Source organism: Miniopterus schreibersii (assembly GCF_964146895.1).
Source record: "Miniopterus schreibersii genome assembly, chromosome: 19".
NCBI classification, from domain to species: domain Eukaryota; kingdom Metazoa; phylum Chordata; class Mammalia; order Chiroptera; family Miniopteridae; genus Miniopterus; species Miniopterus schreibersii.
In genome coordinates, this window is record NC_138119.1 from 21,054,415 (window position 1) to 21,072,824 (window position 18,410).

General features: G+C 43.1%; 1 protein-coding gene across 1 annotated transcript in view; it reads left to right on the forward strand.

Annotated features, from left to right (window-relative positions):
• CACNA1E (calcium voltage-gated channel subunit alpha1 E) overlaps positions 1 to 18,410 on the forward strand; it is a 351,537-nt gene that overhangs the window by 228,281 nt on the left and 104,846 nt on the right. Inside the window, exon 9 of the mRNA XM_081120447.1 lies at positions 65 to 168. Within this exon, the coding sequence (XP_080976573.1) occupies positions 65 to 168 (104 nt within the window). The remainder of the gene's footprint in view (positions 1 to 64; positions 169 to 18,410) is intronic.

Consider the following 18,410-nt stretch of genomic DNA (forward strand, 5'->3'; position numbering starts at 1 on the left):
GCTGCGAGAATAGAGGCCTTCAGGTTTTGATGAATTATTAAGGAACCATTCTTCTTTCTTTCAGACCAATGATGCCTTAGGAGCCACCTGGAATTGGCTGTACTTCATCCCCCTCATCATCATTGGATCCTTCTTTGTTCTCAACCTAGTCCTGGGAGTGCTTTCTGGGTAAGCCACATGCTTCTTTTAACCATTTTCTAACCATAAACTGGTGCTCCTGACTCGTGTCAGATTCATTCATTGAAGCTTCATTTAGAAGATGTTTACTGGGCAGCTCCTGTGTGCTGAGTGATGTTCCTGATGTCGGGAGTGCAGTAGTGAACTGCCTGTCTAGTCATCTTTGTTATTCTTAGGAAGTAAAAAAATCTTCAGGTCAGGTGCAGCATTGAACACAGTATCTACTGAGAATTCAATTTTCCATCCATCTTTTCATTTAGTCGCTCAGCAGTCATAGGCCTTCTGTGTCGAACTCTGTGCTGCCTGTTAGGGATATAAAGTTGAGTAAGATACAGGCTTTACCCTCGAATGATTTTTTGTCATGTATTGGACATCAGATCCCGTATTTGAGGCTTGGGTTAGTGTACATCAATCAGCAAGTACTCAGTGTCCAAAGCCATGGGAAGAATTGTGAGGGGCATGTGAAGTATAAGGCCTGGTTCCTGTCTTTAAGGACCTTATGTTTTGGGGAGATGACAACACAGATACTTAAAACAGGGAATGGCAGTTATTTTACTGACTAATGTAAGATGCAGGTAATTGGTGTTTTGGAGAAGGGACAAATCAATATCCTCTGAAGTTATCAGAGATGGTTTTGAGAAGTGTTGGGTTTTTGTTTGGAATATACAGTGTGTTAGCAGGGCTTGCTCCTGATGGGCACCAAAGTCAATACTGTGGCACCAGCTTTTGAGAAAAGTAAAAAGCTTTTATTGGGAGGTTGACTGGGAAGGAGACAGGATTGGTCAAAAGTCCTTGAAAGGAACACTTAGCAGCCCTCTCCCGACACCCTAGATCTCTCCCCCCCCACAATGCTGACAGGTATGTGCCACACCCAGCCTTCGCCCCAGACATGGTTAGGAGTCTTACTCCCTGTAGAGGCTGAATGGGAGAAGCTGGGGGTGGTAACATCTGATGCCTCTGAGGGTGGGGATGATATATTGTGGTGAGAACAGGAGGGTTAAGTAAAAGTCCACAAACTGAGTTCTGGTTCTCCCAGCCTACCTCAATGGCATGACTCTCAGAACTGGAGCCATCTGGCAGGAGCTCAGAGCATTGGTGGGGAATTCATTTTCTTTGTGGGGAAACTATTAAGCTTGAGAAAAGACCTATGTATACTGATAATTGAGGTTGACCAGAGAAATGGTTCCCACCTATCACCTCGGTGAGGCTCATGATATTAGTTTCCTATGGCTACTGAAACAAATTACCACAAACTAAGTGGCTTAAAACTGGGGAGAAATTAATTCTCTAATGTTTGGAGGCGAGAGGTCCAAACACTAGCAGGGTCATACTCCCTCCAAGGGCTCTCTCTTCCTCTTCCAGCCTCTGGTGGCTGCAGGCATTCCTTGGCTTGTGGCTGTGTCACTCCAGTCTCTGTCTCTGCGGTCACATTGCCACCTTCTCTTCTGCCTACCTCTCTTATGAGGACACTTGTCACTGGATTTAAGGTTAACTGGATAATCCAGGATGACCTCTTCATCTCAAGATTCTTACCTTAATTATATCTGCTAAGGCCCTTTTCCAAATAAGGTAACAGTTCCAGGTTCCAGGAATTGGGATATAGACATATTTTGGGGGAAAGGGGGCACTATAGTCACCATTCTACAAACCACAACCATGCACACAGAGTTTCCAAGAAGGCTTTTCTGCCTTTGCTCTTAAACATGAACACACATAGCTAGAGATCATTATCATTTGAAGAAAACATTTAACACAAAGGACAAAAACAAAATAATAAATAGAAAAAAGGAACTTGAGGGAATATGAGCAATGCAGAGGGCAGAAGATAACTTTTAAAAAGTATAATTGATATCAGCAGAAATAGATGAGAAATAATTTTATCCACAAAGTAACAGATTGCTATAAAGAGAAAGCATTTAGCAGTTAAGAAGAGTTCTTGGACTTTAATGTAAAATAATTAATGTAAAATTTACATGAATGTAAAACGAATTAATGTAAAATGTGTAATAAAAATATAAAGATAGTAAATGGCTGGAATATAAAATTGATGCAATCATATAAAAAATAGGATGAAAATAAGAAAATCAGAGGAGGAGTCAGACATTCAACTAATAAGGGTTACATAAAATGCAAAAGAAGAAATTAATGAAGAAAAACACCAAAATGTTCCCAGCACCAGTAAACTCACAGTACCAAATGAAAAGATCAGTTGAGACACGTGTGCAAGGATACTCTTTCCAGCACTGTTTTTTGATGGTGGAGAATTGGAGAAAACCTGAGTATTCATGACTGTGAGAGTAGGTAGGAAAACTATTGGATGCAATCCATGATGTACTTACTATTCAGCACTTAGGAGCAACAAATACCACCTACACATGGCAACATAGAGTATCTTAAAAACATAGAGTTTAGTGAAAACAAGAAGGAAACAGTGTGATATATCATTTATATAAATAGAAACACACACACACCATACAGTTTGTAAAAATGCATTGAAATAAAAAGCAGACGTTGACTATATTGTAATAGTAGTTTGTATGGCGGGAAGATGGGAGGTGGGTGTGGAGATAAAAGGGAACAAATGTATAATGCAAATGTCCACTGAGCACTCAGCCGAACTAATAAAAAGAGACCACACCAAGATGAATCATCGTGAAATTTCAGAGCATCTGGGTAAAGAGAATATTCTAAAAGCTTCTGGTGATAGGGAAGTGGATGGATTTTACTTATAAAGAATCATGAATTAGGGTGGCCTTGGACTCCTAAATGACGTTGAAAATTAGAAACTAATAGAGAAGTCCCTAAAACTTTCTGAAGGAAAAGTTTCCAGGACAGAAGTCTATACCCAGCCAAAATAGCAATTATTTGTGAGGATGGAATAGCAATATTTTCAGACACTCTTTCTGAAGAAGTTACTGGAGAATGTGAGTCACTAAAAATAAGGAAGTAATTGAAGAGAGAGATGGACATGATACTCACAGAAACAAGGGATTTACTAGAGGAGAGAGGCAGAGGGGATCCCGGGGTGATAAAAGGAAGTGTAGGATGAAAGCTGTCGGAGGCCTAGAGAGAAGCAGGGTCAGATCTGAGTAGGATGACAGAGGGCTCTCCAAATGATTTCTTTAAGAAAAAACATGAAACGAATATATCTCCTGGTTATTATATTCAAAAGAGTTTAATGGTTTTTTATCAAAACTATATATATATGAATGTGTGTGTATATATACATACAAATATATAAATAAAATATATGTGAATATATAAATGTATATATTTCTATACACATGCACCCCCTGAGCTAAGCAATTAATTCCACAACATATGAAAGTGTTGCCGCTAAAGGAACAAAAGCATAGTAAGTCCTCGAGGCAGATCTGATGTCAACCACATTTACACTGGCAAACTGGATTTTGAAATAGCCCCTATGGTCCTATCATGGCCTTGAGAGGATGGGGGAGGACAAGTGTGGGAAGGGAAAGGGAATGTCAAAGACTAAAATCTCAGGTTCCGCAGTAAGGCAGTCTTTAAACAACATCTAAAATTTACAGATAAAGAAATAGCAGTTGTGTAAGTATAACGTTTTGAAAACTGGAAACGAATACCAGAGGAAACAGGTAAAAGAACTGAGTGCTTGCTCCTGGGGACTGAGATTCAGAGATTGGGGGGGGGCGGGGGGGGGGAGATGAGCTGCAATTTTTTCCATTGTAAGTCTTTTAAAAATATTTGAATTTAAAGCTTAGCATGTGTTACTTTGAGAAAATAGACATTAAATGTAAAAGTAAAAATTGCACCGTCAAAAAGGTGTTGGGCTGGAGGAATATATTATAGACGATCATTGATCTGGCACCTGGGGGGAGGGATTGGCATGGGCAGAGACCAGACTCAGTAGAATTAAGGAGGAGACAACCATGTCCAACTATGGGGACTCAGAGCCTGTGGTGACATGAAGTGGCTGTGAAGGAAAATCAGGAGACAGTGTGGAGTTTTTTGGTGTGCACCTTAAGTGGAGAGTGGTCAGACATTATGGAATTTATCGCATAGTCGCTCGTCCCCTGAGCACTGTTGACACCCTTCGTGCCCAAGCACTGGTCCTGGCAATGCTCTGCACACAGCCCGTACTGGAAACTCCAGTGCAGCCCAGGGACTGCTTACGGCAGGGCCTGACCACACTCTTCTTTCTCCTGGGGGGACCATCTCTGGTTGGTGGGATCTTACCTGCTGTTCTGGATCATTATTCAGTTCCTAAGTGTGTCCATGTTTTAGTTCAGAAAATTCAAGTCAGATTCTTACTATTTGAAGAGCAAGAAAGCAGATGCTGTGCTAACACATCCTTGGTGCTCCAGATAAGACTCCAGGATGGGTTCAAGCTGTATGTTCACGGGGCGGGAAATGGGACAGCGCTGCCCCGCAGGACGAGTCCTATGTCTGGCCGTGTGCACTCTGATGGATGCTCTCTGGTGTGGGATCGCATCTTTTAATCCTCCCACCTCCTCCTCTGGATGGGAAAAAGGGCCTTGGGAGCCTCGTCTGACAGTCACGGAGGAGAACCTAACCCTGCCACTTACTGGCCTTGTGCATTCAGACAAGTTGCCCTGAGGCTGGCTCCTCCTCTGTGAAATGAGACATCACTATCTCTCTCATAAGAAAAGGTCACCTCACCCAGGGTCTTGCGTGGAGCAGCCGTTAACTCTTAATACCCTTTGATAATATTGACCTTGGTTTTCTCCACCTGTTAGGTCTAGTGGCTGTCATCTGAATAGCAGGCTGTCGTTTTGGTTCGTACCAGTTGTGAGGCCATCAGCTCTTCTCTGACAGGGAGATGGCCTCCTTGGATTGGAGAAGAAACAGAGCTGAAGTGACATTTGCCTCCTTAGCACTTCTGGGGAAGCCTAGGAAGTAACAACAGCAGCTGGCAACAGCTGGTGCGAGTAAATGCTGACATTTATAGGAGTGTTAACAATAGAGACCTTACACGCTGCGACTAAAGTATTTTTGTCCAGGTTGCCTTTTCACGTTCTGATGCTTGACTCACGTGGCGAGGCTTTATCTGGTGTCTGTGGAGGGTTCTGTGTACAGGGGTGGGAGGGGCACGCACTCTCTTCTGCTTGGTCTGGCTTCACATGCCCCTGGAGGGGATGTGGGCTTTCTCCTTGGAGTGAGGGCATGGTTGGGAGTTGCACTAGAAAGCCAGGGACAAGTTCCGAAGGGTTTCTCTTCATAGGATGTGCTCCCAGTGAGCTGTGGGCAGTTTGAATGTTATATCCCAAGGCTTTCCTAAAGCAGAGAGATGGCAATGGAGGGAGGTACCCCTGTGTTAGGCAAGTGATGAGAAGAGTCCAAGTGAGGGGCTGTTGGCAGCCATGGCCCACTGGCACCAGTCCCAGGGCTGTGGGTGTGGGTGGAAGGAAGGCTGTGAGGTGTGTTTGTCGGCTCCAGTGTATTTTAAAAGGAAGTGTGGACAGTGGCGTTGTAGCATTTTTACTTTGTCTGAGAGGAAGTGGGATTTGATGAAAACCATTAGCTTAGGTTTGAGGAGAAGCAGAGCTTCCTGTCTCCATGAAAACAAACCAGGGCTGCACAGGCACATCCTGAAAGCAGGTCAGGTGCTCCAGGGCAGCGACTCACACAGACAGAAATGACCCTGAGCTGTCCCACCACCTACCTGCTACTCCCAGGGCTTCTGGAGAGAAGGAGGTCAGCTTGGGGAGCATTGGCATTGTCCCCAAACTGGGATACGGACGGCCAGGCCAGGGACTACTTACAAATGCACATGGGAACAATGGGAAACCTTATAAGAGAAGCACATTAGGGGAAATAGAGGCAGAGACCCATCATGAAGGGCCCTCCACATGGGCTACACTAATAACTTTGAACTTGACCCCAGAAGCTTGAGGGAGGCCCTCAGGTTTAAACTCAGAAGATGACCAGTTCGCATTGGAGGGTGATCACCCCAGAGAAAGTGTAAAGAGAGGCAAGACTGGAGGCAGGAAGATATGTGAGATGTCAGATATTTTGCTGCCTACATTTTCTTCTAGGATGTTTATGGTTTCATGACTTATATTTAAGTCTTTTATCCATTTTGAATTTATTCTTGTGTATGGTGTATGTTGGTGGTCTAGTTTCTTTTTTTTTTTTTTGCATGTACCTGTTCAATTTTTCCACACCGTTTATTGAAGAGACTGTCTTTACTCCATTATATGCTCTTGCCTCCTTCGTCAAATATTAATTGAGCATAATGGCATGGGTCGATTTCTGGGTTCTCTGTTCCATTGATCTATATGCCTGTTCTTGTGCCATTATCAGGCTGTTTTGATTACAGTGGCTTTGTAGTATAACTTGATATCCAGTATTGTGATCTCTCCAACTTTGTTCTTCTCTCTCAAAATTGCTCTCGCTATTCTAATTTGTTTTGGTTCCATATAAATTTTAGGAGTATTTGTTCTAAATCTGTGAAATATGCTATTGGTGTTTTAATAGAGATTGCATTGAACCTATAGATTGCTTTGGGTAGTATGGACATTTTAATGATGTTAATTCTACCAATCCATGAACATGGTATATTCTTCCATTTGTTTATATCTTTTTCTCTCTCTTTTTTCAATGTCCTGTAGTTTCCTGAATATAGGTCTTTTACCTCCTTGGTTAAGTTTATTCCTAAGTATCTAAATTTTTTGTTGCAGTGGTAAATGGGATTTTTTTTTTTTTTTTAGTTTCTCTTTCTGAGAGTTCATTATCGGTGTATAAAAATGCCATCGCTTTCTGGGTGTTAATTTTGTATCCTGTTGCATTGCCAAATTCATTTATTAAATCTAAACTCACAAAGCTATTAAACAGCAGGTTCAGAATTGGGACTGAGGTCCAAACATTTATGCTTTCAAACACATCTTCCATAGAGTTTAAATGGCTTTTTTGGAAGGAAACTACCTGGCATCTAGTACAGCAGAACTTGATGGAGGTGCAGGGGCCCTTCGAGGTGGCCCAGACAAGTAGAGCTTCCAGCACTGCAGACAGAGATTCTGTGTTAAGCACGTATGATGACCAGAGTGTTTCTGGTTTCTGCCCTGACAAGAAGGACACTTTCCTGGATGAGCTGTGTGACCTTGGAGGTCACATATAAAGCTATGAGAGTTTGTTGAAAGAGTCTACATTTCCCTAAGATGTTGGCTTATATCTCATTTGTTGAAGTTATATCTTAGAGTGTGATAAAAATTGAGCTAGAAGGAACTGTTGAGTGGAGTTTAACTCCTGGGCTCCATGTTACAATTAAGGAAACCTGAATAGAGATAAGCAACTTGCTGAGGTCATACCCAGCTATTTAGTGGCAGATCTTGACTTTAGCCTCAGTCATCCTGCTCCCTGTCCAGACTGCTTTTTTATTCTGCACTATAGGTATCAACTGCTAGTAAAATATAGACTGTAAATAGTGTATCCGGGTTTGAATCCCATTTCCATCACTTGTCATCTGTATGTCCTTAGGCAAGTCACATCACATTTTTGTAGCCTCAGTTACTCACTTGCAAACAAGGATACTAGTATTTCCTGTATGGGAACTTATTAAGTCCACAAGTATTTATTGAGCACCTACTACGCGCTAGATAACTTTTCTGGATACTGGAATTAAACATCCCTGCCTTCATGGAGCTTATATTCTTGGACTGCACATGTAATCTCTATTTTCTAGAATATCCCCCTCCCCATTTTGGAATGTATCAATATATTAGAAAGATATATAATCAGTACCAGTACCCTGAATTTGTCCTGTGTTGATAAATTTATGGGCTGAGACTGTGAATGGGAAATGTCATGTGGCTGCTTTTGGAGGAGAAAGGCTCTAGGTTTTTTTATTGTTTAAATTCTGTTTCCTCTAAAAAAAATTAAGCTCTAGTGCCCTCTTATCTATCTGGGGAAGCAGAAGCTGGACCAGGATAGGTGGTTCTGGGGGCCTGGGCCAAGGTAGGAGGATAATTGTCTGAAGATGTGTGATAGGGATGGAGAAGTGAGGTGAGACCTGGTAGAAACAAACAATCATACTTGGAAAGGTGAACTCTGAGAGGCAGGGTCAGAGTGTTAAGGGAGAAAGAATTGAGAAATCAGTGAGTAGGACTAATCTCAATAAATCATCAAAACAAGGTACTGTTTTACATGGACTCACCTTTTTATGGAAAAATTTGAACAGTTAGATTGGGACTTTATTAAGTGACATTCTGGTGATGGAAGACAGTGGCCAAATATAAAATGCCTCCATTCTCTGCCAAAGGATTTTTTGCTCATGGAATTTCTAGTTGACCAAGTTCTTAGGTGGCTGAAACAATCCTGTTATCTCTTCTGCCAAACCCTTACTAACTTAATATAGATTCACCCTCTATCACTTTGATATCTTTATTCATGTGTGTGTGTATATATATGCACATGTCTATACACACAGATATATACACATATGCACACATATTTCACTTGTGTACATGATGCTTTATATTCATGCTCAAACTCGGTGTTCATACTGTACTGCAGTTGTTGTCTCTCCATGAAGCACTTAGGAACCCAGCAAATGACTGTGACATTCTCTGAATTTGCCTGTCACAGTGCACACTATGTTGCGCACTTGTACACCGTGTTTAAACCTATTTCCATAATATTTCCATTTTAAAACCTCCTTCTACTTATCCGCTTTGTAGAGGAGGAGTGAATATTTACTTAATAGAATAATATAATATGAAGTAATGCTTAAGAAGATGGCTTAGCTAACAGAGAGAGCTGGATTTTATTTGCCTGCCTGCTACTAAGCTCCAAAGGGCACATCTTTGCTTAGACATCCCTTAGGTGTCTCAGACTCAGGATGTCCCAGTCGAAGTCATTGTCTCCTTCTCCTGCCCCACCACTGAACACAGCCACTGCTCTTCCATATTCTTCCTCTGCTATCTTTTATCACACTCATTATCCAAGATCGTACCCTTAGTTAATCTTTATACTTTCTTTTCACTTATTCTCTGCATCTAATTGCTCATCAAGACCTACGGATTCCACCTTTGAAAGGTTTTATGAACTGTGTCCAGGACTAGCAGTTGCCTCTTTAAATGTTCCCCCTACTCTAAGCCAGCCTCCTCCATGGCCAAAACCGTCTTTCCAAGCTAGACATCTAATTACATGATTTGTGTGCCTTAATTATTTATAATGGCTTCCTACTGCCTAAATAATAGCATCATTTATGTGTTCCTTTGTTCAGTTTTTCAATAGGTATTAGCTTCTATATGTGCCATGCAGTGTTCTAGAAGAAGAGAAGAAAACAAAGAGAAAGTCCTGCCCTCATGGAGCTTGAATTCCAACATGGGGAGATTCTAAGAGGTGTATATTCTCATTTAATTAAATGAAAAGACCAACTCCGTCCTTGAAAGGGAATACTTCAGTTTACAAAAATGTCTATGTCTCCTAGTGTAGTCTTTAACTTTAATATTAATAAATATAAATAAGATTTTTACTAAATGGAAATCTATCTGAAAGCATAAGTATGAATAGCCAGGACTTTTTTAGGAAGAACAGTGAGGAACAGGCTTTTTCTACAAGTAGTACAGTATATTCTGAAGCTACAATAATTGGAACAGTGTGATATGATATAGGAATAAGAGGACCAGCAGGAGACTCATATATACACAGGGTGGGGCAGAAGTAGGCTTACAGTTGTTCGTATGGAAAGTAATACAATAATTAATAAATAACAATACAAGAATAAACTGTTTTATTTACTCACAACTGTAAACCTGCTTTTGCCCCACCCTGTATTTGGGTATTTACTATATATATATTCATCTCAAGTTAGTGAAGATAAATTATTCAGTGAATGGTACTGTTAACTGGGCAGTCGCATGGAAAGGAAAGAATTGAATTGAATCCCAACTCTCATATTTTATACCAAAATAAATTGCAGATGGAACAAGTACATAACATCTTAAAACTAAACCATAAAAGTATTCAAAGAGATTATGGACATTTAAAAAGTCTCCAAGGGGGAAGGCCTTTCTAAGCACGCTGCAAATCAATAAGCCATTAAGGAAACAATTGATAACTTTGAATTTGTAAAAATAAAAATACACTTCCGACCACCTCCACCAGTCTCCACTGTGCCAGACATCACTGAGTGCCATAATTCCTTAGATCAAAGGACAAAACTCAAGTTAGTTTTGAATTTTCAGTTGAGTCTGTAGAGGATTAGGAAAGGTAGTAAAAATGTAATTGATTTGTAATAAGACTATTAAAAAGCTCTAGTTGTGGAGAGCAAATGAGGATCTCAAGCACTGATAGCTGATAGCTGAAAGGTAAAGGGAAACAGGTGAAGACGTTAGGTGCTAAAATAGTCAGGACATGGTGACTGACACTAATGAGTGAGGGAAGATCATCCTACCATAGATCCCAGATTCCGTCACGAATGTCTTGGAGATACCTGGTTCCATTACTAAGGTGGGTAATAGATGAAGGAATACAGCTCTTGCTCTAGGAGCAAGATGTGTTCAGCGTCAGACAGAGTTTGAGGTTAAAAAGGGCCAGACAACTACATAGGATCAGCCAGTATCTGTGTTATAAGAACAGAGGGAGAAAAGATGTGACCCTGTCAGTAAATGATAGAGAAAATGATAAAAATAGATAAGGTTCTCCACGGAGGGCGTGTAGAGAAGAAAAAACAGCCACAGATAGAGATTTCTAGAAACACCACTAAAGAGCTAGAATATCCAGGTTGGACAAAAGGGCGTCAGGAAAGCGTCACAACCAGAGGATACGGAGGTGCAGGGTTTCCAGAAGGAATGCGCAACCCCAAGTGCTGAATGAGCCACAGGGATCGATACGAAGATGACGAAAAATGAGCTTTTGAAGTTGGCAGTGGGTCTAATTCCCCCGAAGCCCAAGTTTAATATTAGCGGGAGAACTGGGCACAGGTTACCGTAGTAGCACTCCATTATTTTGCTGGTGTCAAGGGATGAATCTAAGAACTGTGCTTAGACTTTCTCTATTACAGGGAGAAAGAGGGGACATTTGTCATTATCAGTGGGACAGACATGACCCACTGTAATCAAATCGTTGCTATTTGAGGGGCCTTTTATTGGCTTTCTTTTACTGTCGTAATGCATCCCGTGTGCTCATTTCCCTGTAGTGCTCAAACCACAGTCTTAGGCTTCTCAAGATTAGAAGAATTTCTTTTGCTTGAATCTGTTTTTCTCTTTCTGGTCTATGGACTCGCATAGCAATTGATTTCACCACATGGAAATTCGTAATAGTTAGAGCCTCGCTTCATTCCAAGCTTATAGCCCATCGCCCCTATAATTAGACATGTTTTCTGTGCATTTGTAGACATGTGCACACTGAGGTGGCTGAAATAATACCTTCCAATTTCCCCGGTTGATAATCACAGTCTTTACAACGTGGTTATATACTGGGTGCTTGGCATTTCTTGTTCAGTTCTGATGCTGTTAGAGTTGTAGTAGAATTAAAAGTTCTTTATTTTCCCCTTGATGTCAAGTGCATCACTACATTCTCAACACTTAATTATCATCGCATCCCAAAATATTCCTCATTTAGCCAAAATATTGAAATTACTCTTTCCTGTTGAAGAAGCAAACTCTGCTAAGCAGGGAAAGCACTGGGGAGCCAGGGAAAGTTCATGCCCCACAGAGAATGCAGGAAATGAACAGCCACGGAGAGGAGAGCATTTGGGGGAACAGGTGGGACCCCAGGGTCTGCTAAAGGGGCCCCATTACTCTTACCCATATTAAACTAAACTTGATAACTAATCTATTTACCTGCTGACAAGTCCATAGGAGCCCCCTAGCCCTCACCACAGTTGACTGGAATGTCAGTAAAATGGGGTTTGGTCCTTCCCCACTTCCCCTACGACCTTCTGTAATGTACACACAGAAGCATCTTCTCTGTCATCTGGCCACCACATTGTCACACCACTCTTCCTTTAGACCAAGCTGTCCAGTGATCAAATGTAATACTGGAGAGTGAGGATCTTATTACCAGACATTCATATCTCAGCCAGCAGCTATCTGGGATCAAGAATTGAGGGGAGAAGACACAAGATAATTTTTTTAAAGTAGAGAGAGTTAAGTGGAAGAAATACTCATGTGATCACTTATTAAAATATTTTCACCTGTATGTCAGACACTTTGAGTTTGAAAGTGAATGAGATGTGGCCCCTCATTCTCATGAGCTTCATACTCTAATGGCTAAGACAGCAAATACATGATTAAACCAGCAAATAACACAATGTGAATCGTCAGTGCCACGAAGAAAATGACCAGGCTTTGAATAGTAGCCTGACTCCTGTCTTGGGATACAATAGATCAGACTTGAGGGAATAGCTACCAGACCCTGACAGTCTGCGTGGGGCTGACCTCTGGGTCAAATGTGTGGATGTCCTTTTCTTTCTTTTCTTTATTCTTTTATTTTTTAAAAATATGTCTTTATTGATTTCAGAGAGGAAGGGGGAAGGAGAGAGAGAGAAACATCAATGATGAGAGAGTCACTGATCGGCTGCCTCCTGCACGCCCCCTGCTGGGGATCGAGCCCACAACCCGGGCACGTGCCCTGACTGGGAATCAAACCCTGATCACCTGGATCCTAGGTCAATGCTCAACCACTGAGTCACGCCGGCCAGGTGGATGCCCTTTTCTCAGCTGACACAGCTGTCCCCACAGGAGAAATGCCTTGTGTCTTTCCCTAGAGGAAAGTGTCTGTTATTCTGAAAATGTCCCTTCACAACCAACGGGACTAGACCAGGTTACCAAGCAACAGTGTCTCGAATCATTACTCAGCCAGCGTGGGACACCGCCTGTTCCTCACTCGGCACTCTGTGTTAACCCAGCAGTGAGAGGTTCACTAGTGGATTAAGCAACTTCATACTCTTTCCCTGGATAGTGAGCTGGAATCCAGGACTTTGCTCTTAGTGACGTCTCCACCCTCTGCCTTCCCTCTGCATTCACCTATGAATAGGAAGAAAAACGTCTGAAACGTCAGAGGTGACTTCCAGGCCAAGTCGTGTCCCAGATTGTCTGCCCCCGAGAGGAAGTGTGCGATTCATTCAGTCACTCATTCCTGGCCCCTTTTCTCAGCATGATCCTCAGAAGGAGCATCAGGTATTGTCTAGGTTGGGCTGTGCTGGTCATTTTTACAGGCAAGGTAGGCAAAAATTAGCCCTTCTTTCTAGGAATTTCTGGTCCACAGTCTTTCAACCCTGGTCAAGATTTGCTCCTGGCAAAATTTGAAAAGTAGGTGACATTTTGTATTTGAGCTCATGCACCTTTGCTCTCCCCAGTTCAATGTCACCTCTCCCTTTCTCCATCCTTCTGCTGGAAAGCTGGGCAGGACATGCTTGTCACATCCCACAAGGCCAACCAGAGCCCTGAAAGTTTAGGTCAACACAGCCTTACCCCTCTCCTGCAGCTGACTCCCCCTCCCTGCCCCATTCAGCAGCCCCCACCTGACACCGCCCTGCCAGCTTGAAGTCATTGCCCTTTCTCTTCTGCCCTGTCCCCCCAGCACTCCCGCCATTCCATTTCATCCATGTGTGCTGGGCCTGCTCAGTGCCCTGCCCTTTCCACCTCCTCACTGTGAAGTGCATGTGCCCATTGTCATGATTCAGTCTCCCGTCTGCGCAGCTAATCCTGTTAAGGGTCTGTCTAAGCATGGCTAGAGTCTGGGGCTTTTATGACTTAAGCAGTTGGGGATCTCCTTGTGTTCCCAACTATGAGAGATATAATAAGTAAACAGTCTCAATGAAAATTCTCATCTATCATGTTTCATGTCACAAGAGCCTAATCTCAAAGTCAATAGGTGTGTAAATGAAATATACTGGTTCTCAGGAGGCCGAGGGTCATTCTGTGTTGGAGCCTCTGGACACTGTCTCCATAATCTGGGCCAGGCTGTATGTGTCAGTTTCACCACCCCCCCCTCATCCCAGAATTTGTGTTTTCTGGCCCTCATCACCTTTCCTGTCCCTGTGGGAAGAGCAGCAGAGGCGTGAGGCTGTCTTCAGGAGAAAGGAGGGACTGCTATACCTCTCGGATCACCTGGACCCCAGCCCAGAGGGCTGGAGCAGAGGTCCTAGGGTGCTAACCCCTTTAGCAGCTGTGTAGACGGAACAACCGTGTCACCTGCAGATCCCCGCTCAACGTGTGGAGCCCAAGGGCTCTGTCCTGTGGGTGAGTGACACACCTGGGAGCCAGGGCCAGCCTTTCTTCGGTGGCTCACCTTCCCTGTGGAAGTTCAGGCTCTCCCTTTCTTGTTTTGGTGCCTTTTTCCCTCTCTGTCTCATCCAGTTTTTGATAGCAAAGGCTAATGTTATAATTAAACAATCAATTTAGCAAATTTTCTTTAGGGATTTCCTTTCGGCAACTGTGATCTGCAGAAAGCGCCTGTGAAGTACATCTGAGGCGTTTCCAGTCTCCCGCATGTACGGCTGCTTTTCTAAAGGCTGTGTCCCAGGGCTAACTGGTAACCAGACCGGCATGGCTGGGCTTACGTAAGCGGGAAGGGACCTGTCTGCTTCTCGGAGGAGAGGACAGGGAGGCACGCTGAGGGCGGCTGCCCAGGGACTTGCTCCCGAGATCACGGGGATTTGGAGTCTGAGAATATTAATTGGAAACAGTGAGAATAGGGGCAATTTCAAATACCCAGTAGGGACGTGCTGTGCTGAAATAGAGAGCATGTGACCAAACATTTACCTGGCGGAGATGTTGGGCATATTTCCTTCCATGTTTTATTTCTTGTGCAAAAACGTATATGTGGCAGGAGATGGGAACAGGGAAAGGGGAGTTCACGGAGGGGAGACGAGCAGGAGAATGAAACTTTGAAAATTCCAGTTGCCATGGCAACGTAATGAGCTCCAAAAGTGGCATCTCTGAACTAGTTTCGCATGGGAAGGCAGGGGAGCCCAGAAGGAAGGAATTAAAATAATACAAATAATAAAACAGTGATCGTGAAGTAAAGGACACTTGTGAAGAGGCTGTGAGCGCTTCTTGCTGCTCTCTGGGGGCCTGGGCTGTCGAAGCTGCTTGCTCCTGGCTGACCCGGGCGGAGACTGCGGGGGTTGTGGTCCAGGGCTGGAAAGCTGCTCACAGCCTCCTGGGCCCTGGACAGTGTGCAGCTAAGAGATCCTGACAAAGGAAACTGTGTTGTGTGTGAAGCGTGGTGTGGGAGAAGCCTCTGAAAGCCAGGCTTTCTTCCTGCCGTTTCTCCTTCCTTTCTTCCCTCGCACCTGTCCTCCTTGCTGTTAGCCCAGCATCACTCCTTTCGGGGGGTTCCATTGTTCCCCAACTGATAGTTGTGCAGCATCACTCGTAGCGCAACAGTGTGGAACAGCAAGTCCCCATTACTGGGCACTTATCACACCTCTAAGGCTCTTCTCCCCAAGGCAAGTGCCCGGAGCAGTGTGGGCTGCAGACAAGACAAGGCAGGACTGGGAAGCAGGTGGTGTGAGGGCCCAGAGGATTCGTGGGTCATGGTTGCTTTGTCTACCACACTGAAACTGGAAATGCACCCAAAACATCTTGGAATTTTTTTACTCTTCCAAAAGGTATTTTAATGAAGAAATCCTTCAATACTCTGGGTCCTGGTTCAGAGATCGTTCATTTTTTTTCCTCATTAGAATAGCTATAAACGTTGCAATACGTATTCCTCTCTCACATAATCAACATTTGTCTTGCAGCGTTTTGAAGCAATCCATGAGTTAACATACTTGTTCTTAGAACTGGGTGAATTTGGGGGCCCTGCTGCCACCTTGTGCTTGCTTGATATTGGTGCCCACTAGTCGTGCACTGTTCTGTCTCCACCGCCAAACACAGTAGCTGGTATATGGTCATTACTCAATATATGTTTGTTGAATGAAATGAGTGCTTGATTCAGGTTAAAGTATCAAGCCCTTCTTGTTATATGTATTCTGGCTAGACTCCAACAGTTGGCCGTTTGGCAGTAATCCACTTCAAGGTCAACAGATGACATATAGTGTACAGGCAAACTGATACTCCTGAGGGGGACGGCAGCTCTACTAAGCAAATTCTTGAGAGTTCTTTGGATCAGCAAAGAATAATCTACTGATTCTCTAGCCCTTTTCAGATATTATCCAGTTCAATTATTATTTGCTTAACATTTTAACATATTTTAACTTTAATATATTTTAATATATTTGCATAACAATATTTTAGAACCATTTATTAGTGATGGGTCTAGCCAGATTATGGAGGGTCTTACAAGAGAGGGGATTAGGCCTGATCCTTCAGGCGGGTGAGTTACTGTGGGTACTGGAGAGAGGATATAGGATGACCATGCAGGACACGGTATTTTAGGAAGGTTAAATTGTGGACATGGCCCAGCTGCCTCTGCATAAGGACCCAGGCTGTATCCCCTTGTCAGCCACTCTCAGCTGTGGGCAGACATGCCTGGCACAGAAGTTAGGTTAGGTTGATTCTAAAAGGGCTCAGAGAGCATTTCTTCCTCCCAGACCATGGCTTTGAGATTTGAGATTGGACATCAGGATGCACTTCAAAATAAAGACCTTTTGTATTTTAGAAAAATGAAAAATCAGAACCAATAAAGTCACCATTCACCTGTTAACACACCTCTATCTGGGGCTCTATGTGATAGTGATGGTAATAATAGCAGCTGCTGTTTATAAAGTGTTTGCTGCATGTTAGGGCTTTCTTTACTGTGTTTTGGTACATCTCTAACATGTATGTCTCCAACAAGGACACACTGGACAGGCATTAGGATTTCAGTGTGTTGGGGGTAAAGACAGACAAAAAAGGCAACACTTGATTTAAAGATTCTGAAAGGGCCTCTTACCAAAAGTGGGAGGCAGTCTAGCATGGTGTTCTTTTAGAATTAGAAGGCTCCAGCTGGAATCCTAACTCTTCATACAACTAGTTGTATGACCATGGGCCAATTTCCCAACCTCTCTAAGCTTCAGTTTTCCAATGCATAAAATGGGGTCATAATACTTCATAGAGGTGTGGTTTTTTTTGCCTGTGTTGGTTAAATAAGATAATGAATTCAGAGAATTTAGCACAGTGCCTGACAATGTGATAGATCTTTAATAATGCATAGCTATTATTAAGAGCTTCCTTAACTAGCCTCTTGTGAAACATAATTTTTCTGTTATCCATTGTATTTTTAATTTGAGGCTTTGCAAGAGCCTGGAAATAACTAAAAATATGACACATGGTGAAAGAGACACATTTCCTGTCACACTCCTATAATACCTTTGCACGATTCATTTATTAGCACCTTAGAATAACAGAGCCCCAGATAAGAGGCAGGACAGACTCATTTTAATAGCTGGGGCATGAAGTTGTAAAAGATGAAGGAATCTGGAAAAAAAAGATGAAGGAATCTAACAAAATGCATTGACAAACCCACTATGATAGGAAAGTTTTTATATATTATCTATTTATATGGTAGGAAAGTTTTTATATATTATCTATTTTATATATTATCTATTTAGTAAGATGGGCTGTGTTTTTCTCATGTTACAGGTAGGGAAATGTGGACTATGGGTGATTAAATGAACTTGCCCAAGGATCCCCAGCCAGTAAATGGAGGGCCTAAGATTTGAATCCAGGTCTTTCTTAATCCAAAGCTCACGTGCTTTGTCCTGTTCTCTGCTGGCCTTGGAAAATGCACAGAGCAACAGTGCCTATGGGAGGAAGGGACATTCAGGGGGCCATGTGTCCTGGGAAAGCTAAGGGGGGAGGCTCAGGGAGTAATGCCAGCCCATTGTAAACATGGGAAAAAGGTGAACATGTTAACAGGGAAAAGGGGGGAAAGTGGAGGAAAAGTATACTTTCACAGTACTTCCAGTGTTTCTTAGGGCTGGGTTGGTCTGGGGGAGACAGATTGAGCCCCTAACCACTCTCTTAAGGTACAACACCTATCACGGGTTGGGGTACTGAGAGGGTCTGCTTAATACCCCTATCAGTGGCTGGGCAAAGATCAGACCTAAATGGGCGGTGGCCTGGGGAGCTTAGGATAGGCATACCGCTTGTTACTTGCCTCAGCAGTGTACAGAATTGACAAATCCATGCCCAGAAGGGGACCAAAGTCAGAGAGAGGGCTGATGCTCTAAGGAGCTAGACAGAGGACAGGAGTGAGAATATAGGTGGAGGAACCAGTGGGTAGGAGGGGGAGAGCAAGTGGGCATTGGAGATGGCCCTGGAGGTACTCCCTGGGCAGAGAGTGGGCTTTTCGCATGG